General features: G+C 38.9%; 1 protein-coding gene across 1 annotated transcript; it reads left to right on the top strand.

Annotated features, from left to right (window-relative positions):
• Positions 1-633: 633 nt before the first annotated feature.
• DKK3 (dickkopf Wnt signaling pathway inhibitor 3) lies at positions 634-22,747 on the top strand (the record flags this gene model as incomplete). The annotated part of the gene is made up of 6 exons (XM_010168430.1): positions 634-771; positions 1,290-1,373; positions 17,341-17,433; positions 18,173-18,317; positions 20,580-20,736; positions 22,345-22,747. Coding segments are annotated over 6 exons (861 nt in total), but the record flags the coding sequence as incomplete, so codon positions are not given.
• Positions 22,748-23,247: the final 500 nt, after the last annotated feature.

Genomic DNA, 23,247 nt, shown 5'->3' with positions numbered 1-23,247 from the left:
GCACTTGCAAATAACAAAGGGATACAGCTAATTCGGAGTTTGTGTTGTTTACAAGACTCATGCCCTTTTGCTGAGCTTACTCTGTTTTCTGATTCAGAGAGCACTCCTTTTCTGTGTCGAGTCTTCATCTGGCAAACGAGGACAGTGGGAACTGAAATAGAGAATGAAATTCTGGATGTGTGCACCCTGATCTATAGGATTGCTTCTGTTGACTTCAAGGGGCTTTCACTATTGCTCTCAGTCCTGCCAGAATATTTTCTCTGTCAGATGGGAAAGTCTTAAGTATGTAGTGGTTTTCTGGGAAAATCAGAATGCTGGGGTCTTGACCAGCATCAGCCTGTGCAGATACCAGATTGTCACTACTCGTCGCAGAGTTTTTCCTCACAGGGACTGACTTTGGCTTAAATAGTCCAGAGCTCCAGGGTTTAGCTCTCCAGTGTTTCTCTAGGCCATTAAAAGAACTGCAGAGGTCACTGTCTGAAACAGCTGAGTAATCGTTCCTTTAGAGGGGGTCTGTACTGACAGCATCACATAATGAAACAGGGCGTTACTGCAGGCTGCACAATGAATGTTGCTTGTTCTCTTTTTGTGTAATTGTTGCTAAGTTTCAGTTGGTGTATTTAAATTTGGCAGATGGAAGCTGAAGAGGAAGGGGCTAAAAAACTGTCAGAAGTAAACTTTGAAAACTTACCTCCCAACTACCATAATGAGTCCAACACAGAGACCAGAATTGGTAATCACACTGTTCAGACGCATCAAGAAATTGATAAGGTATGAGAAAACATGTATAGCAAACTGTGGGCTCTTACACAACCTTTTACTCAAAAATAAAAACAATTTGGCCTGTTTTGAGGAGAAATAAGATAATTTGGAGCATAAACTTTCTTGATTACAATTACTTTAGGGTTTTATTGTATCCTGTTTGCTTGCCTAATCATTGTGTAGGGACACATGTCATAAAAGGTTAATGTGAAATAATAATTTATTTTGAAAAAAATGCCTGCTAAAAATAGAACACAGGTACAGCTATTAATGTGGCATAAAAAAATGACCATCTCTTGCTCAGTTAGCTTCATTACAGTGACATTTTAAATAGATAAAGAGGTAGCCTTGTCATCTACTTTCCCCCTCCAGATTAGGATTTTATATGAGTGACAGCAAAATGGGAAAAAAAGGAGGGGGTGAGGGTGCGTTAATTATTGTAGAACTTTATTATTGCAGGACTGAGAGTAACAAAAGACTAATAAAAAATTGTAGTTTGATATTTTGTTCTTCTTTTGCCATATCAGGTTACAGATAACAAAACTGGATCAACCGTTTTTTCTGAGACAGTTATTACATCTATAAAAGATGGAGAAAACAAAAGAAACCATGTAAGTGAACACATTTCTTCCTTTTGAAAATTAAACATATATTTTGGGTTCATCATTCACAAGAAGGTGATATAGTTCATCTAGCAAAATTTCTGAACGCCTTAACACACATAAAATCATTTGAAGCAAGCAGTCAAAAATGTTTTTGTTTTTTTAATTGATTTAATTTAGGAATATTATATGATTAATTGGAAGCAGATTTTCAGTTACTGAGTGTTCAGTTAACTGAGGTGCTTGATCTGAATATTCAGTTTGTCTGTCAAATGTAAATATGTACTCAAACAGCACAGATAGTTACACAGCTCTTTCCCGTGAGTGTGAATAAACCCTTGGTATAACAGTATTTCATCTCTCTGTGCTTTTGGGATTCATAAAAAATTGCTTTATAGACTTTTAACAGTAGAAAATAAATCCCAAATTGTCTGTTGTGAGGAGTCATATATTGAGTCCATATAGGAACAATATATGGCTCTATTTGCTTTTCCGCCAACCTAGTGATGCACAACTGGTTGAGAAATGTCACTTTGTGGAGGGGGAGAGGGGCAGGACAATAAATCCCCCTCCCCTGTGAAAATGTGGTTGTTTAGGGATTCTCAAAGAAGTCTAAAAGATCAAGAATGTTCTTTACCCGAGTCTTGCAAACACAGATACATTTGCTAAACATCAGTAGTCCCATGAGAAATTCAGCACTACATAGGACAACTGTTAGCTTTTCTTCAGTTCTAGTCTTACCAAAATTGACTTTTTTATGCTCTTACTAAGACAGGACTTGCCAGTGTTTCCTCTGATAGCTGGTTTCACCTGACTAATAGTTTGCAGTTTAATTTAGTTTAATATGCCCTGTTTTTTTTCAGTGACTTTCTTCCAGTTCTTGCACAGAAGCAGCTCTTTAACTATTTTATAAGTAATTAAAAAAAGAAAAATATATGCTGGTAGTTCTTATTTTTAATAGGTGTAAAACCTGAAATTAGTGCATCTTTTCTGCTATCATCCTCTGACTAAGTTTTCCCTCTTTCAGCTCGTATTTTTATACTGCTATTAAAGCTGAGAATGGCAAGTAGCAAAATAAAGTTGCTTGTGTGCTACTTCCTGTTTTTTTACTATTTGGCAAAGCTTATAGATTTGGTGGTAAGTCAAGGTACAAAAGAAATTGCAACTACATCTTGGTTTTATATGTAACATTTTTCTAAAATGCTTTTTAATAATGAGATGTGTAAAGATGGCAATTAAAATGTTTTTTTTCAAGAAAATATGGTCATGATCTTCAAAACCAGTGTACAAAAGCAAACCTTTCTACCTTCTTAGCACTGGGACACAATACTGGTATTGTTCCATAATGTATTTGCCTTGCTTGTGGTGTCTAATCATTCTTCACAACTATAAAAAGTATTTCCAAGTTAGCTTTCTCCAATGATCATACAAAGTTACTTATAAGCTTCATATAACATGTGATGTTATCAGCATTTTCCTTATGGGAAGGTTGCCTCACTTACCAAGCCAGTGCTGCGTCCAGAACCACTACTGTTATTAGTCTTCCAGCAAAAGAATTTGAGGGCGGAATACAAATCTTTGTCCAACTTCATGGTGGCAGTCTTTATTCAGTTATGAAGTAAGTGTAATCAGAACTGATCACATTAACTCCTAATCATTTAAATCCTGGGGCTCTTTCTTCATCAACATCCTTACTGCAGCAGCTGCTGAAACAAAACTGCATTTGTTAATGTTTATTTCCCCTCTCACACTGATTTTGAACTTTCAGCATACCCATGTACAAACACCTTATTTAGAGGTTGCCAAGTCAGAGAAAAATCTAAATGGGAAAAGCAACCAACAGATGTATTTGGGTGTTATTTAAGGAGAGCGGGCAAACGTGCATATATTAATTTGACTAAGAGGCCTAACAGAAGTAAATCTGAAAATACTTGAAAGCTTTAAACATTAAACAGGAATATGAATTACTTAGGGTACTACAAGGGTGGAGAACTATTGTAGGAGTAATGGCATGAGATTGAGAATTGGAAAATATGTGTGATAGGAAGAAAAACATGCTGCCAAGAGGAGATCTACCGAGTGAGAGAAAAATTTTGTCCAAATGAAAAGGCACAGTTGCTTAGATCTGTAAATTTAAGACAAAAGGATTGGGAAAATTAGTTGCAGAAAACCTTGCACTGGCCCCCGAGGTCATTTTTATGTACATAAATTTTCATAGTTGGAAGTGGTGTGTGACATTGTGGGATCTCCCAGTCACTTTCCAGGCCGCAGGCTTCCCAGACCACTGGATGATGAAAGAGTAATTCTGCTTCTTTGCTGCTGATTTTAAACATTAGCAACAAGTAATACATGTATAGGTATTTTATTCTCCATGCTGTTGTGAATGGAAACCTTTTTGAAATCTGTTTGGAGATTGTTTCGGTGGACATATAAATCCAGCTAGTGTATGCTGTTCTGTAGTACACATCCTTAATACCCGCCAGTAATTCATCCTGCTGTGTCGTATAGTGCAACAAGAGGTTTGTATAATTCGAGGTGTACGTATTGACAGTCATTTGAAAAGGGCAATACTGACATTTTATTCTGGGGATGGAGCATTTGGTAGCAGAGGCTGTAGGGAGCCAGCCACTGGGAACAAGACCTCTGTTCTGATGATACTCCGGTAGCCTTCACACTGATGCCTCTTCAGAACAGCACTTTTGTTTTTATTGTCAGTCTGGTAAGTAAAAGAAATAGGTGCATGCTATCACACAAGCTCGATTTCTATGCTTGTAGGCAAACTGAATGCTAAAAGCTAAACCTGTTTCATAGGTTTGGTTTATAGGCTTAGCTTATAAAAGTTAAGGATTCCCACAGCTCCTGCTATTTAGGTACAAAATTAGGTGGTAAATATAATAATTCAGCAAACATCTCAGCAAACCACCTGCTCTGAAATGTAAACTCTATATAATTTATTACTGCAATAATTAGTAATAACTGGAACCCTACAACCCTCAGTTCACATTTATTCTCTGAGCTCAGTTAAAAGCCACTGAAATCACTGAAAGTTTTTCCAGTGACACTTTTGGGCTATGAGACATGATGCCAAAGCCTTACAGGTAGGCAAAGATATGTCTTGCAATGGGTCTGTGGTGCAATAATAAATCCACATACTGGCTGGAATGAATTTCAGCACTGGAGAAGCAACTTCATGGAAAATAGGTTGTGTCTGCTTTTTAAATCACAGTGCCTGTGCCACCCCATGTCTTCCTGCAAATAGGTACAAATACACACATATTGTGCATATAAGTAGATGTAAGTATATACACATAAATATAGTGCAGATACACTATTACAGAAACATATGGCATAATCTTCCCCCCACACACACTTTTCCCTCTCGGACTATTTCTTGGCTTTGCATCACAAAAGTATTATCTTTAGACTTGTGTTATTCGTTACTGAATGGCTCACTTGACAGAATTTTGATGGCCAGAAGACTATTGGTATTTTAAGACTCCAGAAGAGGAATTGGGCTGCTGGCCATTTCTGGCAGCGCGATCCAGTTCTTCAGAGGTGCTGCATTATTTGGAGGCGCCATTGACATTCCCAGACTAACATTCACTTTCTCAGATGTCAGTGAGGACTGACAGTCACCAGCAGAGATGTCAGGCTTTGATCCAATTGTATCTTTAGAGAGGCCAAATAGAGGCACGGGGTAGCTGGATGTGCATGCTTTTATGTTTGTGCAAGGTTTTACGTCCACTTGCTCCTGGGTTTAAGGCTCAAATATTCTACAATTTACTTCTCCAGGGAATATTAGTTAGCTTGCAAATTAATAGGGTAATTCCCGTAATAAGTTCAAGTACAGAACACAGATAAAATAACAGCACTCTTTACTACCATATGAAAATCAAAATGGTTTCTGGCAAATCTACCCTCAGTTCTTTCAGTCCCTTGCACAACCTCTCCAAGCCACTGTGATGTGTGTTTTACCTTTCTGATGTGTTAAGTTTGCTAACCTGTCTAATGCTAGCAAGCTGCTCATAGTCTACGCTTACTCCACTGGAAAAGATGTGAAGTAGCCATGCAAACTGAAGCTAGGTGTTGAGCTTTTTGAGCCCAGTTAGTGGAAGGGCATTCTGATAATGATCCTGAGAGGCCTGAATACCTGTGTGTTGTTTTGAGACAAGCAAATCCATCCCACAGCTTGTTTTAAGAGAGCCAGGGCTCTTCAGTCAGGCAAGATTCAGACATTCTGAACGTTTTACTGAAACCCCCTTTTTTTTCCCCTTTTCATTTCAGTTTCAGTCTTCACAATGTAGAATATGAAGCTGAGAGGAAGGTACAAATAGCTCATAAGGACAAGTAGCTTGTGCTTGTTAGAGTAGAAAATGATGCATAGAAGGGTGCAAAGGGAGAGACGATGTAGCCAAAGATGAGCAAAGCTTTGCAGTTAGTATTTTGAATTGCTGTTATTAATGTGGAATACTTCAGGTTATGAATCTTGTTTTAGAGCAAGGGACATATCCTTCTTCTATGAAAGGTGTGATGGAGTGTGCACATAGCCCTGAGTATTCATATCTAACTCCATAAGCAGTAAATGCTTCTTAGTGATGAAAAAGCTATTAAGAGATTTAAGTTAGCTCATGGATGATAGGATGGCCTTATTGTCAGTCACAGCTTATCTCTAAAACCAAAGTTTTTGCTGATCATCTGATGTTCAGTGGACTATAGCCAAAAATGAATGGAAGGACCTGACACAAGGAGTTTGAAAAATGTGTGTTGCCTCTGATCCTGCATGAAGAAACTTGACTGAGGAAGAAGGTGGGAAATCTCTAATTGCCTGCTGAGGTGCATGTCATACAGTGTCCACACCTTTGTTTACTGAACCTAGTCCATTCTGAGTTGGCTTGTTTTCTCAGAGAGAATACTGTGTAGAAAGCTATGGATCACAGAGAATCAGGAATGGACAGTGTGTACACACACAAGATGGTTTTGTAATACTATAGTGCTGCAATGGCCCTGATGTGGAGAAAATTGAGACTGCGGTTTCCATGGACTCAGATATCATGCTTGGTGACCCTGAACAAACAAGCAGGTGTAAACAGCTGCTAGACCTTATCAGAGTGAAGAGAAGGTGCCTTTAGCTGAGAGGTGAGGCAAACCAGGCAGGTGTTTTGGCTGAAAACACAATAGCCAAAGGTCAGAGAACACAGATCATTATCACATTTTTTTGTCTTAAATAGTGGCTTGGATTTACCGGCAAATAACTGATGCAACAGCAAAGGGGTTACTCCTAATTAAAGGTATCAATTCCTGCTCTCATTTTTATCAGTGGGAGTCTGAAGTAATTCAGATAACTTTAGTAAATTTACTTTGCTAGTAACAAAAAAAATATTAAAAGAGTGACTAGTATTTCTTTCATATTTCCTATTGGTCTAGCTTAGTGCAAGTTTGTCTTTGTCAAGATAGGCAAACAAAACTGTGTAGTACTAAATGATATTCTGAAAGTAACATTCTTCATTAGTAATTCAGGTCTATGCCTGTGTTTAGAACCGTTTTAAAATTTGCCAGATCCTCATGTGCTATAATATGGTATTTCTATTACAGTTAAATTGCAAAGAAAAATAATATTTTTATACAGAACCAAGTTGGCTGAAGAACTGCCTCACAGTTTTTGTCTATCATCTAGACTGTTACACTTTGAGTAGCTAAATATTGAAGGGAGAAAGGTTTTCTTGGAATAAATTTCTCCTCACCAAAAATAAGCTATTACTGTAACATAGTTACAATGCCTAGAATTGATTCAAGGTTTTAGATTATGGTGTTAGTAAAAACAACAGTAAACCAGTAAGTTTATCTCCAGAAGGCTACAAAACAGACTTTCTCTCAGAGAGCCAGTGCCCACACACTCCTTCATCAACGTTCATCTGAGAGCCATGCACCACTTCTAAAGCTCACAACATTCTTGTCAGTTGTGGAAATAAATTCTGGCTTGTCTGAAACTTTTCATCTGTGAGGAGGTATGCATCACGTGCAGTTATCTGCTTCTTCCTTGTTTGCATATTGGCTGGTACAGCTCTTCTGCAAACAAGCCAAGGGAGCAAGGGAGCAGTGTTAATACCTTTTCCATGGTTTTAGTTCAGTCTTCTCACATGTAACACATTGAGTTTAGAGAACCAAGGCTGTCCAAGTGTCTTTTACAGGTCATGTCCAAGTTGTAGGGAGATATAAAAAAAATAACCCTGAAGGCTTTTACTTGCTGCCTCTACTAGATCTACCTATTTATCCTAAGAGAAATTAAATGGTTTTTAATCTTCTCTGTAAGGTAACAGATACAGTAAGGAGAGTGAATCTTTTATGTGGGCTGGTGGCAATTCTGTAATCTACTGATGTCTGTTAAAGAGATCATCGTATGGACTGTCTTTAGACAGCAGTGAAAATTCATCAGCAATGTTTCTTTCCTCTGGTCAGACCCATGTAGCAAAATTAATCATGAGAGGAAAAGCTTTAAGGTAAAAGAGAAATTTTTTCCACTGGTTTTGATTACATGGCTCAATCCATTGGCTCCAGCAGATGCTTATTTGAGATTTTAGCTCAAACCATGTTATCTAATTAAGCAGTAAGCTTTAGCTGGTAGGGTGACAGCAGTAGCAAAGGCTTTAGGAAATATAGGCTGAAGTACTGGACATAATGCATAAATGTTTTATCTTTTAATTTCTTATTTATGTCTGTTATAATCTTAGAATGATTGAGATACAAAGGATATAGATGAATGGACTAAATCTGCAGCTGATTTACATCTATATTGTCATATGCAAGGTAGCAGAATGGTTCCAATTCACCATGGCTGAGAGGTTGGCCCAGGAATACACAGTTCCATATACAATGAGCCTAAGTTTCTTTCATCTTTTCCTAGACCATAGGAGGGTACTTAGTAAAATCACCAAAATCAGTAGACTGACACTGGTTTTGCAGCAGTGAGTAGGAGGAGACAGAGTGAATGTCATCTGTGATTGCTTGGCCTTCCGTGCAGTTGTTTATGATCAGGAAGATGTGTGAGATGCTACTGGTCCAGCCTTATGGTGTTTTATACTATGATTTACTAAGGTGAACCATGGAAATTGAAGGAGAGTGGTGAATTGAAGTCTGTTTCTGTTTAGTTCTGTTTCATAAAAGATTTGGCAAATGTTAGAAAAACCACTGTAGAATGGTGGCTTCAAAAGTATTCCCATGAAAAATGCATTTTTGTGTCAGCTGAGTAAGTCTCACTTTATCCTTCCTCCTGTCTGATTCAAAACCAGCATTTTGGCATCTTTTGTAGAGTGAGCACCTGCCTGGCCTTTTGAGGGACTGAATCACTTGGATAGCACTGAGGAATACCACAGCATTAGCTGTCAAATCGTGGTTGTTCACTACGGCAGCTTATATAGAGAACGCCCCTCCAGCTTTTCTACCTGTCCGGTTTCTTACCTTAGTGACAAGTCTACTTCTCCCTTCCAATTAGTGATATATCATAATATAGCACAATTAGTAAAAAGATATACAGGGTGGGGCGAGAGTTTTGGATTTCTTTGTTATTCTGTCTGGAAATGACTCAGAGCCCATTCTGTGAATTTGTATCACATGAAGAATCCCTCAAACTTGTTTCATCCCAGGGGGAGGAAGAAGCATCTTATGGCATGTAGAGAGGCTGACATCATGCTGTCAGGCAAAGCGGAACCTTAGTGGCCTTTCTGTGTCCAAGATACTTCATAGCCATTAGCAAGGGAAAGTTTTGGTCCTCTAGTAGGTATTTGTCTTGGACTTCATGCATTGCAAAAATCCGTAATACATTCATATTCTTAAGTCCTTTTTGGAGGACATAAAGAGTATGCTGAAGATCCTTTTTTGTTTCTTCTTCATTGGAGTTTCCATTTCCATTAGGAAATGGAATGAATATTCATGAATAGTCGTCATCTCATGTTGTTGATATCCTCTAGACATACGATTTCAGACAGAGAATTAAATTAAGAAAAAAAAGGCTCTATTGTAATCCCAACAAATGTCCCAAAGAGGAGGTCTGGAAGAAGCCTCAAAAAGTCAACATCTACAACCCAGATGCCTACTCCATCCTTAGGCAGACATTCATCTCATCTGTTCTCAAAATCCTCAAGTGCTGGAGACTATTTATTCCAATGGTTTGCTATGCTTACTGCATTGCTGTAATTTAAACCCCTTCTTCTTCCATCTACAGCTCATGGGAAATAAATTATTCCCTTCCCTCTACAGTAACAGCAGTCTCCCACACTGTCAACTCTGCTATAGGCAAAATCCATTGTAGATTAATTCTTACCCATGTATTTCTCTTCTACTATTACTACCTTTGGCTGACACCTTAAACACTAAATAAGTCTGTTGAAACTGTAAGCTACCAAAAAAGTGTATCATAAAAGAGCAAAGCACATAAGATGCAGAGTTTTAAGCAAGTTCTGTGAGGGACTGGACACAGGTTGATGTTTTACTCTGTGTGCTACTCTTAATTTAGTGATTAAGATTAGCAAGCAGCTATTAAGTACAGATATCTTGTTTTGAGCTGTTTTTCTTTTTGCACAGCTGTTTCACATCCTTGCTGTGTACAGCTACTCTCCGTTGTTTTGCTTTTATAAATTTTGAAAATTTACATAGTTTGGTAGTGAATCATGGAAACTTTGTAGCTGCCAATTGTAGAGAGAAGAGACGCCTGCATTAAAATTCAGCCCTCGGGCACACCATTACATGAAAGCTCTATCTTTATGATTACTGACTACTTAGAAATAATGGCACTTTAGAGCTTTTTATCACAGTTTTACAGCATTTTCATAACTGTTACTCTATCTCAAGACATTTAGAATAAAACTCAAGATCTGGTTATCAAAGGTTGAAAAATTTTTGTTTTCTGATTAATAGATCCACAGGTAGATGCATTGCTCTATTAAGACAATTAATTGCACAATCATTAAGAAAACTTTGTTTATAAACTGCATTTGATAATCTCATACTATGAAAAAGCTTTTCTTAACATGGAACAATTACACATGGAGCACATGACTATTGGTTTTGGGTCTCAGATTGTCTAACTTCAGAATATTCCTTCTCTGTCCGATTATGGATATAGAAAATTATAGAGTCTATGTATTGAAAAGAATAAAAAATGGATGAGTGTATAGCATGGCACCAAGTTTCCAGAAGGCCTAAGGGAAGATTTTGTTGTCAGAATTTCTACCATCCTGCTCTGCCTACAGTACACGTGACAAACAGGAGAAAAGAAGAGAAATTTCATGTTATAACCTGTCCTGCTTGCTCCAGGGCAAGTGTGTGGGAGGAGAAGAGACTTCTGCTATTGCAGTCACTGCAATATGTAGCCCTATATATATGGCTGTATACATGTATTGCTCCTTTCTTATTTGGATAGTTCCTTGGTTCCAGACTCAGTTAATTACCTGACAGATTATAATTTGTGGGGTTTTTCTACCAAATTTGAATTCTACCAGTTCTTTTAGTGTGCCTCCTCTGATACCATTGCAAAATGGAATGAAGTAAGTACTCTGCACTGTGTTTCCTGTTCAGGAGCATTTGCAGAGGCTGTAGTCTTGCCAGGATCAGAGTATTACATTGCTTACTGAGAAAAAGAGAGGGTGGGAGAAGAAAATAAAGTGACTGTTTCTGCAGAGAGACCTGCCATGAAATTATTACAGAGATTCTGACCATATGTGAGTAGAACATGATCTGATAAGAGCATCTAGGCATCATTTTTCCATTATCTTGAGGCACTTGTCAGGAATCTCTTTTTTTTTGCTTTTGCTTGTAGTTTCTTGTTTCATTGAAGTCTCAGTTCCTTGAAGCTGTGGATAATATGACATTTTATTCATTTCTTTTTTGACCTGGAATATTAACTGTGTAAGAGTCTGATTAGTGACAGAATCGCTGTATTTGTGGTGAGAATAAGCAGATGGTGTAGAAAGGGGTGCACTTCTTACACTAGCTTTGGTGGTGGGCAGTTTATTGGGTGCCTACAACCTGCCTCAATCCCTTAGGCTTTTTGGCAGCATGTTAAGGCTAATGTAGCGATGTTGCTTTTGGTACCTAAAGCCAAGCTCAAGTGCCTTTGAGCTATGTTCAGTTATGTTATGTGGACATATTTTGCATTCATTCATTCATGTTGTGGAAAGCCAGAAATGAAGTTTTTCCAATTAAAATGTTTCCATTTCCTTGATAGGGGAAAAGGAAATGAGTGAGATTACTTCTGTGGAGAAGTTCAGGACAAAACTGAGGGAGTCACTTGTATTTTCTTATTTATTAGTTTTGAGCTCAGAAGTCACATTCCTGTTGAACAGCCACACAAATAGCTGACTTTCCCACATAGCACTGGGATGTGACTAATACCACAGTTTGCCACTCACATGTCTGCTCTTTTTAGCATGTCTTTTTTTAACAGTAGTCCTTATTTTTATGAGCGCTATGTACTTGGCAGGACAGCAGTAAGAGGTTTGCTCTGCTGGAAAGTATTACAGAGGTTTGAGGTATTTCAAAGCAAATTAATTCATATCTCATTAAAAGGAAATGCACTGTATGCCCTGTCTAGACAACTCAGAGATTAGGAACTGGAACGCTACTGCAATTCAACCTATGGTAGTAGTTTCCATAAAACAATATTCCATTCTAGGCACTTCTACCATTTTTCTAATACATGTAGTCCATGTAGGATATACAACAGTTTTTATGCTTTTTTTTTTTCCATATTACTGTTGTGGTTTAACCCCAGCCAGCAGTTAAGCACCACACAGCTTGCTCACTCCCTCCACCCAGTGGAATGGGGGAGAGAATTGGAAAAAAACTAAAACTTGTGGGTGGAGATAAAGACAGTTTAATAGGACAGAAATGGAAGGAGAGAAAAAAATAACAATAGAATATAGAAAACAAGTGATGCATAATACAATTGCTCACCACCTGATGACTGATGCCCAGACAATCCTTGAGCTGTGGTGTCCTCTGGCCAACTTCCCCCATTTTCTATACTGGGCAAGACACCATGTGGTATGGAATGTTCCTTTGGGTCGGCTGTCCTTGCTGTGTGCCCCTCCAGCTTCTTGTGCACCCCCAGCCTCGCTGACAGGGCAGTATGAGAGGCTGAAAAGTCCTTGACTTAGTGTAAACACTGCTTAGCAACAAATAAAACATCAGTGTGTTATCAACATTATTCTCATCCTAAATCCAAAACACAGCACTATACCAGCTACTAGAAAGAAAATTAACCTTATTCCAGCCAAAACTAGGACAGCTACTCAGCACTTTTTGCTGTGTGCTGTAGTAATGGAGACCAGACCTACGTGAAATAACTTATAGAAATTAAAACAAAACCTAGAAGCTGATATGTAAACACAGAAGTAAACCTTAACTCTTAGAAGTGCTAATAGCTAAGAAATGTTTCAACATGAACAAGGGGTTTTGTTGGAGCGCTTCAGCAATGGCTGAAATTATCATCTCACAGATACAGTCGGGTGAGCTCTGGAACTCTTTAGGAAGGATCTGTAGCTACCATTTATGGAGGCTAACATTGAGTTTTACTTGAGTTACAGGTTTTTAAAAAGGAAATTTCTTTATATCAGGAGCTTTTAAGAAACATGTAAAGGGGCTTTTTGTTCAGAAAAGTTTTGGAAGCATAGTTGGCCCAGTAGACTGCAAGAGGTGACCCTGTGCATTTCCAAGTTTGTTACTAAAAATCATTTTCTAATTGTCACACCAACTGCTTTTGTAGCATCGCTTCCTGTGTTGTGTACCTCCTGGCAAAACTTCCTCACCTCTCTGAAATAAGTGAATTTTCCCTTTATACTTTATGGCTTGTGAACTTGAAATCCACAGAGCGTTAGGAATGAACACTTTGGAATGGCTGTTTTGGCTTACAGCTGTACAGACAGTGCCAAGGCAAACCCCCCCCCCCCGCCTTTCCTTCAGCTTTTGGACAGTTTCAAAAGCTTTGTAGTCACAAACTGCAACTGGATCAGAATAAGCCAGCAAACTAAGCCCTATAGCTTACAAAAGGAGGGGAAAAGGGGTTCTCCCATTTGAATCCTACTTCCTGTTCTCAGTCAGAGCAGTCAATGACCTTGGCAGACAACTGCTACTGAGTTTCTCCCCTACAGCTGCCCCTTACCCACAAGGGCACTTTCTGTTCCATATGCTCCCTCCTCCCCCTTAGTGTTCAGTGTCTGGCTTTGGTAAATGCATTAATCACCACTGAATCACGATATAAAGTCATCAACAGCACCTTCCTCTGCTTTCTTGGGTTCTAAGCTAAAGTGTGAAGAGCCCAGAAGGAAAGGAATGCTCATTTCAGACAGTCATTTGCCTGTCCCTGACAAGTATTGGCTAAAGATCTGAATAGTGAGGAGACAGTTTTGTTTAAAATTATCTTTGAGGAAGGACTTTTAGAGAATGTGGGTGAGCATGAGTAGGGAGAGGGAACAGGCAAATGAAATGTCAGTTCTGAATTTAAAATCAATGATTCCATTTTGAAAGTCAGTATCAGAATAGACTTGAGCATATTTTCCAGTCTACATTTAGAGTGTTAATTAGGAACTGAGGGGAAAAAGAGCAAAGCAAAATGAGCATGAATTCAGTACATACTATATCACCAGTGAAACAGCATTAAAAATATTACCATAGTGAGGTACAGAAACCAGATGAACACTGCAAACAACAGTGGTTTCTGTGTGAAAGTAGGTTAACTCTGGCCTTGTAGATCTGCTTTCTGAATGTGAACTGAAAAATTCTTTGTTTCTCCCCCTGTCCTTAGTGTGTTATACAGGCAAAGGATAACGTGGTCCACACCACTGTTGGCCACACTCTGCCATTCAAGTACACTCTGCCAAAATAGCCCATAGCACCTTCTAGGTCAAAGGAGTGCTATTGGCTGGAGTGTGAAGATTGTCCTGTCACATTGAAAGAAAACTTTTCTTCCTCTGTGCCTTTCCATGTATATGTAAACATTTAGCCAGGAGGAAAGTACTCTTGTCAAAACCTGTTACACCAGTTCTGACCTGCCCGCTCCTGCGCTGTCTCACACTCAGACATCCGTTTCACTGTTCTGGTGGTTGTGGTACTACCACACTTCACTGTCACTCCATCAGTCACTTTTTTATTCTCATTCTTCAGGAAAGTAAACAATAGGTTGCCATAATCTGCCAAAGACAAGAAAATTGAAGTTTCTTTCAGCAGCAGTTGTTGTATCAGTCTTACAATATGGAGAATCTTTTCCACGAGTTTCAGTGTTTTGTTGAGTGTTTTTTTTCCTGTTGGTTTTGGAACAGGTCCTAACCCCCAAATTGCTTTCAGGTGTTGCAGGATATTCACTGCAGAGTACAATATTACAGTAAGAGCCCACAGGATGCTGAGTATATACTTAGAGGTACATGGCATGCTCTTCTCCATCCTGGCTTCTGTTGTTTAGCGGTCCTAGTATACTCATTTATAAATAGGCAGTCCTGCTTTCATGCTGCTTTATTCTGTAGCACTTCTCAAACAGCATATTCCTTTGCTGCTACGTTAAATTAACTGGTATAACATCGTAATGGATTTCAGAGAGAAGTACACCATTACAAGTGTAGCTAATTCTGTCTTTAAGTGATCTGCTCAACTTTTATGCTCTGCTGCATGTCAGAAGCCAGCATCCTCTCTCCTCAGTTTACACATTGTTGCTCCTGCAAAGACAAAATAGTCTGAGACATAATTTAGTCTGCAGAATTCCAGAAGAAAATGGATTGTTCAGAATCCATTGCAGTTGATGAAGAGGTTTAGGTTTGCTCCTTGTCTAACAACTGTTGTGTCTCAAGGTAGCTTGATTAGAAAAAGTCTGTAGCCTCTGTAGCCTGAATAAGGGGGAGTGGAGGGGAAAGATTAATGGTTACATATATACATGTATAAGCATTACTGAGTTCTGCCTTGACTATGGATTATAATACCTGGGTGCGGGAAGTTGGTTTGGAGTGTGGCACAAAATTTCACAGAGAGCATATGAAAGCAATCTTTTCCATGCCAGGAAAGAAAACCATGAAAGAATTTTTTCCTCAACTGAAAACCCTCATAAAACTGGAAGTCTGAGCTGGTGGGACACAATTCAGTAAGAGGGGAAAAAGTTTATTGGCGGGGGACTCATTAGTGCAAGAAAAAGCAGGGACTGGAGAATTGCTACTTAGGTGGTTTTAGAGCCCTAGGGAGTTCTATGAGGTTAAAAAGGATTATGGCAAGATTTCTCCTCTATAGAAAGGGACAACTGGAAAAACTGACTACACTAAGACCTGGCTGTTTGCCTGAAAGCAGATGGAACAGAATGAAACAGTATAGTTTATTCTGAGTATGGTTTATGCAGAAGAATTCATAAAAGAAGCTGAGAAAGCTACAGACAGAAAATTGGCCAGAAGGAGCGTGGCTGCTGAAGAGAAGTGGCTGACTGCTAACTTGGAACCACAAAACCTCAAACATACTATATAACATTTGGATTTTGACCCACCTGATTATGTAGCAACACAAAAGCAAATAAGCAAAACACATGCTGTATGGGAATAATGAAGCTGTAAAAACATTATGATCATTTATAGCTGCCTAGACCTGGTGACACTAATGTCTCAAAATAGCTGAAATGACTGCTTCTTAATTATCAATGTATAACCTGATTATCATGTCATTGACTTGAAAAGAATCGGGCCCCAGACTGTGTTTGGCTTCTGTTCTATGTTCTGGGTAATCAAACTGCTTGAGAACATCTCAGATGGCCAGAATAGGTAAGTTAGATGAGGCATTGCTCTCCATGCAGAGCAGCCTTGTCTCACTCAGGGCAAGAGCCTTCCATAAGGTTTAACCTGGAGAAGATCTGAAGACAGTATAGCTCTTTCACAATGTAATCTTTTCCTCTTTCAGTGATTATAGTATTTTAAGAGCTTCAGTTAAACTTCTTGCTGAGATAATTTTCAGCCCAGCTGAAACACAAAACCCAACTGGGATGAGGTGGACGAAGTCAGCAGTTTGGGGAGAAATGATCTAAAAAAGTAGAAAAAGGAAAGTAAAAGCCTGGTAGAAACTTTCAATAAAGGTTGCACAGATGATAGTTTATCTCCTCCAGCAAATGAGATTACCATCTGCCAAAGAGCAGTTGAGTGGTTTCTTCAGAGAATTCAGGGATTTTTTTTTATATAATTCCTTTTTCTTTTTTTTTTTTTTTTTAAATTGACTAATAACAAAAAGGTAGCATTAAACTTACGATGATGCAAACCAATGATGAAATACAAGTGACGCAGAATAGTGCTATGAGTTATTCTGCCGTTGGGTCACACTCTTCCCCTGCTCCACCATGGGCTGCATGGGGACAGCCTGCCTCACCATGGTCTTCATCATGGGCTACAAGGGAATCTCTGCTCTGGTGCCTGGAGCACCTCCTCCTCCTTCTTCACTGACCTTGGTGTCTGCAGAGTTTTCTCTCACATCTTCTCGCTCCTGTCTCTGGCTGCAATTGCTGTTGCACAGGTTGTTTTTTTTTCCTTTTTCTTAAATCTGTTATCCCAGAGGTGCTACCACCATCACTCACAGGCTTGGCCTTGGCCAGCAGCAGGTCTGTCTTGGAGCCGGCTGCCATTGTCTCTGTCAGACACAGGGGAAGCTTCTAGTAGCTTCTCACAGAAGCCACCTCTGTAGCCCCACTGCTACCAAAACCTTGCCACACAAACCCAATACACCTGCAGAACAAGAGAATTTATTTTCTTGAGGTTGCTGGTATTAATATTTATACAAGAAGTGAAGCCACCTAACACTGTGAGGCCGCAGTATTTAGGCATGCCAGGGAGATAGCATTGTTCTGTTACAGAGCAGTGGTTACACGAAGAACCAAAGCAAACCTTTTTCCTTGGTTCATAAATAAGAAATAGCTTCAAGGTATGGATTTCTGTCACACAGTGGCAAATTACACCTTTATCCTTTTCTTCAGGAGTGTATCATTGACGAAGACTGTGAAACAGGGAAATATTGCCAGTTCTCCACCTTTGAATACAAGTGCCAGCTCTGTAAAACCCAGCATACAGTAAGTCCTGAATGAGATGCCTACTAGGAATCTTTAAGATGTTAATCAAACTACCTAAAACAAGAAACAAAATGACACACCACTTTTATTATGTTGATTTATTAGGTGTGTATATTTGAAACACGGAGACAATTGTCATACAAAGCTGTCTTTAGCTAGAGATTTGCATTTTTGATTTTCAAAGAGAAATTTTTTTCAAAGATATTTTTTCAGAGTCTGGTTCTTATTACACTAAAAATTGAATTTTAGTAAGATTTTTGGCTTTCCTCTTTGAAAGCAATCTTTCTGAACAAAATGTTAATTCCTGACTGCATTTAACAATGGAAAAAAAAATAGTAATGTTTTCCATTGTTAATGTTTAATTTATGAATTTTTTGTTTCCTTGATTGCAAAAGACTATCCTGAAATCCATATTACACTGTCGGATGTCTGGCTGCTGCTCAGTTTTCATGTAAATGCTAAAATAAGAATTCAGGTTTTGTAAGATTGAAAGTATCATAGTACAGAAAGTGCTGTTACTCTGCTGCGGAGGTTCCTGTCTGGCAAACAGTTCAATGTGTGCTTGGAGCTGAGAGCCTCAGCAGTTCTGTTTAAACAGTGGGAATGTTTAATGCTCGGGGAATGCAGATATTTAAAGAGCATATATGCAGTTGTCTTCATAATCCTGTGTTCAGCTGTCTGTGGATACACGCAGGCAGTGCTAGAGTGACAGCTTTGTCGTGTGCTTTTCCACTGCAAGCCCTGCTCGCGGGATGTCGAATGCTGCGGAGACCAGCTTTGCGTTTGGGGCGAGTGCAGGAAATCCACTTCCAAAGGAGAGAACGGCACCATTTGTGAGAACCAACTTGACTGCAACCCTGGAATGTGCTGTGCTTTTCAGAAAGGTACCAAGGTTTTGTTTTTTATCCTATTCATTTGATAATACAGGAGTGTTAATATTTAGCTCTTTTGCCCAGGTGAAGTAGTTAAATTTCTACAGAATCAATAGGTCATTCTCCCTCGGCCTGTGGAGCGCACCCTATTAACTTCCTTGCAAGACTTCAGTAGAATTAGAAACAAATTAGGGGCGCACAGAGAAAAGCCTAGTGCACACTGGAGATGAGACCAGCATGAGAAGCAGAAAAATCTACTGTTTATCTAAAGGAGAGTCTCAGCCATTTAAAAGTAGCAAAGCTGTGTGTCAGATTTTCACCCAATAGAGCAAAAATAAGAGAATTAAAAATGTATGAAAGAAATTTATGAAATTACTGAAAGTGGTTTCTCCTTCATATCAGCAGGCAGACCATCAGAATCAAACTGCAGATATGTTTCATACTCTTGAGTTTTATATGAGCCTTCCAGGGCACTACACTGTGCAATACTGACCGGACAGCCAAGACAGGTAGAAAAATGATGCTCCAGATTATGTTGTCAGTCCACGTGGGAGGAGAAGGTATCAGGCCTGAAAACAGTCCTAAATCCTGCCTGGTCAGGGCCCAGCTTCTGCTGTTTTATACCCACTAATTCCTCACTACTTTTAGCATAGTTCACCTTCATTTTGTAGTGGCAGGATACAATTCCACATCTTTCTACACCAGGTAGATACCTCTAGATAGCTCCTTTTTCCTGGCTGTTGCTATGAGCAAGAGGTGACCTCGTACCTTCACTGATAGTTGGGCTGCCTGTCCCACCTTCAGCCTCCCGCTGGATCAGGCTGCTCGGCCGTGTCAGGAAAACAGGAGAAAGCTCAAACACCATTTAAAGGCAAGTGGGTCTGCTGAGTTTTTCCTTTTAATTTTCAGCACTTCTTAGTGGACCTTCAGTGTTAAGGAAGTTCAGTTTCACCAAGTTTTGCTTAGAGCAGTTTTATTTTCCCTTCATCGGGTTTCTGCCTAAGGCACGTACAGGTTTTACCAAGCTCTATCAGAGATTTCTTTGATTCCGAAATGAGACAGAAAGAGCACTTAATAAATGCCTATTACTTTCATTGTGCAGGTCTTTGAATCTGCTTATGCTGCAGAGATGAGTAAATTAGCAGTATGCATCCCACTGGTCATAGTAGCACCAGACTGTTCTACTGTGAGGGTAACACTGCTTTCGTAGCCCCGATTTCCTACGGGACCCAAACAAGCTGTGTCTTCATGATGATGATTTCAGCTGTGTAAGACATTCACACTAATTTGAGTATAAGTTAGTGCTTGGCTTGAAATGAAATTTAGTACAAACCTGTAACTCAGGAAGGAACAAAACAGTAGGATCAGAATGTTGACTATAATTAAAACTTTAAATAGAGCTATTGATTAGTAGCAATGGATTTTCATTCTCTATGGCTGTCTGCTTTAGCAGGGTTTTTCAGGTTAGGCCTAACATCAAGGCCTTTCTCCATCACTAGATTATTGCAAAAGGTTTTCCTAAGAAAGTCTGGACTGTCTTTACATGTATATATTTTTATATAATACTGTAGGAAACTGTGGAGTATTTGCTGTTTAAAATATAATCTGTTTTGGAATTAGAAACTGGTAAGGTAAGTCATATACATTAAAGCATACATCTGTGTCTGTGTATACACACACACACATAAGATATTTTGACCAAGCCTGTTTTAATACCTTAAATTCTGAACTCTAGCATCAGGAAACCCAACGACAGATCCTTCTAAATAATTTCTTACACAAGTTGAAATTCACTCCTGAGCAGAAACAAGGGTGCCAAGCCCCACATGCCATCAGACAGCTTTGCCTATTATAGAATTACTATAATAAATTAAATGCCTGAGTAATAGTTCTTGTAACCTCATTATTTTGTCTCTGAACAACTGTAACCTCTGTGAAGAAACAGGAAAAATAAGAGTTCTAAAATACAGCGATACTTCTCTGTTCAGATTTTAAACCATTAATGCTATGCACTGCAAAGGATTCACTGTAATGGTTGTTTTCTTGGTTTTACAAGTCTTTCAAAAATCTCCAAGGGATGGAGACAGTGAAGAATCGGGAGTTGATCTTGCTCATTTAGCATAAACTTCAAATGTCTTACTCCCACCTAGTGGAAAGAACATCTAAGTTATGGCTCCCTAACATGTAAGGGGACTTAAAGGAGGTCAAGTCTGTCTATTTATATCTCGTGTACAGACTTAACTTCTAATAAAATTAATTTACTCTGGCATGCAGAACTACTGTTTCCGGTGTGCACTCCATTACCTGAAGAAGGTGAACCCTGCCATGATCCTTCAAACAGACTTCTCAACCTGATCACCTGGGAGCTGGAACCTGATGGAGTACTTGAGCGATGCCCATGTGCCAGTGGCTTGATCTGCCAACCTCAGAGGTAAATATCAAAATTGGGCAAGCAAGCTGCTTGAAATTTTTGAAGGGTCTCTTCCTGCGATGCAGAATTTGCAGATCCATCCACACTAGAAAGCCTTTTAACAGCTTTTCTCATCAGTAGCACTGAAACTTGCTCAAACTTACTGCTTTGTCTCACAGAGATGTGACTAATTGAATTTGGCAAAACCTTCACTTGCATTTTTAGAAGACTTATATGTTATCTATGAAATAAGCTCTCCAAGTTTGTTCCTACACTACCATTTTCATTATACTAACTTTCAATGAGACAACATAGCTGTGATAGAGATGTAGATTAACATTTCTCTCTTCCTCTGTGTCCAACTTTGTTTCTGCATTTTTTTCATGCATGAAAAGTAATTAGCCAACATTTTGTTTCATAAATTTCATCTAAGGAAGCAAGTAGAGTGGATCACATCCTTTCAGCACCAAAATTTTAGTTAATGTGCAAGTACCATTAACTTCAGGGAAGGTAAGGCAGCAAATATCATGTCTAGTAAGAAGGAAAGCAATTCAGATCAGAATATAGAAAACACAGAATTGGGTTAGGGGGTGAATATAACTGGGCTGTCCAGCTGCAGTCATAAGAATGACGTATCTGTTTAGGGTTATCACAAATACAGTGATACTGTGCATACCACCTGCCCACAACTCACATGGACAGTAAGATAAAGCTGCTTCTGTGAATTTATATGATGAATTTGAAAATTCGGATAACATTTTTTATTAAAAGAACACCTCATCTCTGCTTGAAATGGCCCTTGGTTAAATATTGCTAGTGAGTGATAAACACTGAAACTATCAGATTATATCTTACAGAATATGAGGATAGTTTGCTCACAAATGGAAATCTTAAAAACTCCTAGAAAGTAAAACATACAAGAATTTAAAACATACATAAAATAAGCTTCAGGAGCATTTTTTGTTCCTTTACCAGTGAAAGAAGCTCCAGCTTTAAGCAGTTGTTGAGGCACAAGCAGTGGTCACCTTGCACTCTGTCACAGGGACCTGTAGCCCTATTCTGTCCCAAGCAGTGCAGACAGCAGATGCACCATGATCAAGTTCTATTCCCCTGCCTCCCATCAGCAAATATAAATAATTCTTGCTCCCTTTTAAAGTTCCTACGAAAAAAAATGTGGGATGTTTATTTGCAGGCAACTGAAGCCACTTTTCAAAACAAAGACAGCAGCAAATACAGCTGTCACACGATCCTGTTCGGAACCAACTACAGAATACAGTTTTCTGCATTCCTTTTAAACTGGAGTATCGTGTTTCTTCACTTGGCCACGAACAGGAAGGACTAGTGACTATGATTGCTTGTAGGTAGAAGGGCCAGATTGTGCAGAGGTCCACTGCCATCTGGTGTCCCGGTATGAAACATTTTTTGCCATCTGCATATGGAAATTGCATCTTTAACTCTCCAGCTGTCAAGCATTGTAAAAATCAGATGTTTATGAAGTCAGCTAAGGTAGATCTGACAATATTATGGGTTTAACATGCTTTCATGTGGGGAGGGAATGAAGAATTTCAGGAACTAGGAAAACATGAAAAGATACACTGTATGACCAGATGAGTCTTTTTTTCCCAACAGCCACAGCACTACATCTGTGTGTGAACTGTCTGCCAATGAGACCAAGAATAATGAAAAAGAAGATCCTTTAATCATGGATGAGATGCCATTTCTCAGCCTGATACCCAGAGATATTCTTTCTGATTATGAAGAAAGCAGTGTCATTCAGGAAGTACGTAAAGAATTAGAAAGTCTGGAGGACCAAGTAGGTTTGAAGCCTGAGCCTGACTCAGCTCATGAGCTGTTTTTGGAAGATGAAATTTAAAGTCTAAACACCAGACAGTTTAGTTAGTTATTTCTAGAAATTTTTGTCTAGTGTCTTGCTTATATAAACCCTAAACACATACCTGCTGGATAGAAGTGCAATAAACAAGGTCTGCAACGAGCATCCTTTTCTGTGCACCAAACTGCATGTTGAATTCATTCAACCCTTGGACCAAGCCTTCTGTCAAAGAAAAATGAGAAATGTATCAGTGTTTCTTCTGGATTAGTACTTTCCCCTTGTACACTAGAAATAAACTTATCAGTACTTGTACTTATTAAAAAATACACATAAGCATAAATAATCTTAAGTTACTAGTGATTGTAGAAGTGACTTCTGAGTACATGTTTAGAATATCTTTTCCTAGGGTAAGAACTATCTGCTTTGGACTGGTTTAGTAATTGATTGTAAGCAATTTTTTATTTTTTATTCAGAAAAATAGAATCAGTGAAGCTGCAATATACAGATTCTGGGTGTCATGTCGCCCTCACCATACACACATTGTGGAAGGATGGAAAAGAGAAAGGAATCTTACCCTTTTACATGAATATACCCAGAGCTGCTTTTCAGCTGAGTACAGTGGATGCAGTCTGTCCTGCAGCAGCCTTTAGTGTCACTTAAGAACAGCTGTTACATAGCTCGAGTATCCCTCGAGTTTTATA

The sequence above is a fragment of the Antrostomus carolinensis genome, unplaced genomic scaffold (genome assembly GCF_000700745.2).
Source record: "Antrostomus carolinensis isolate BGI_N321 unplaced genomic scaffold, ASM70074v2 scaffold7215, whole genome shotgun sequence".
In the NCBI taxonomy this organism is placed as follows: domain Eukaryota; kingdom Metazoa; phylum Chordata; class Aves; order Caprimulgiformes; family Caprimulgidae; genus Antrostomus; species Antrostomus carolinensis.
The sequence above is the reverse complement of the archived record's forward strand: the minus strand, read 5'-3'. Positions and strand labels throughout refer to the sequence as shown.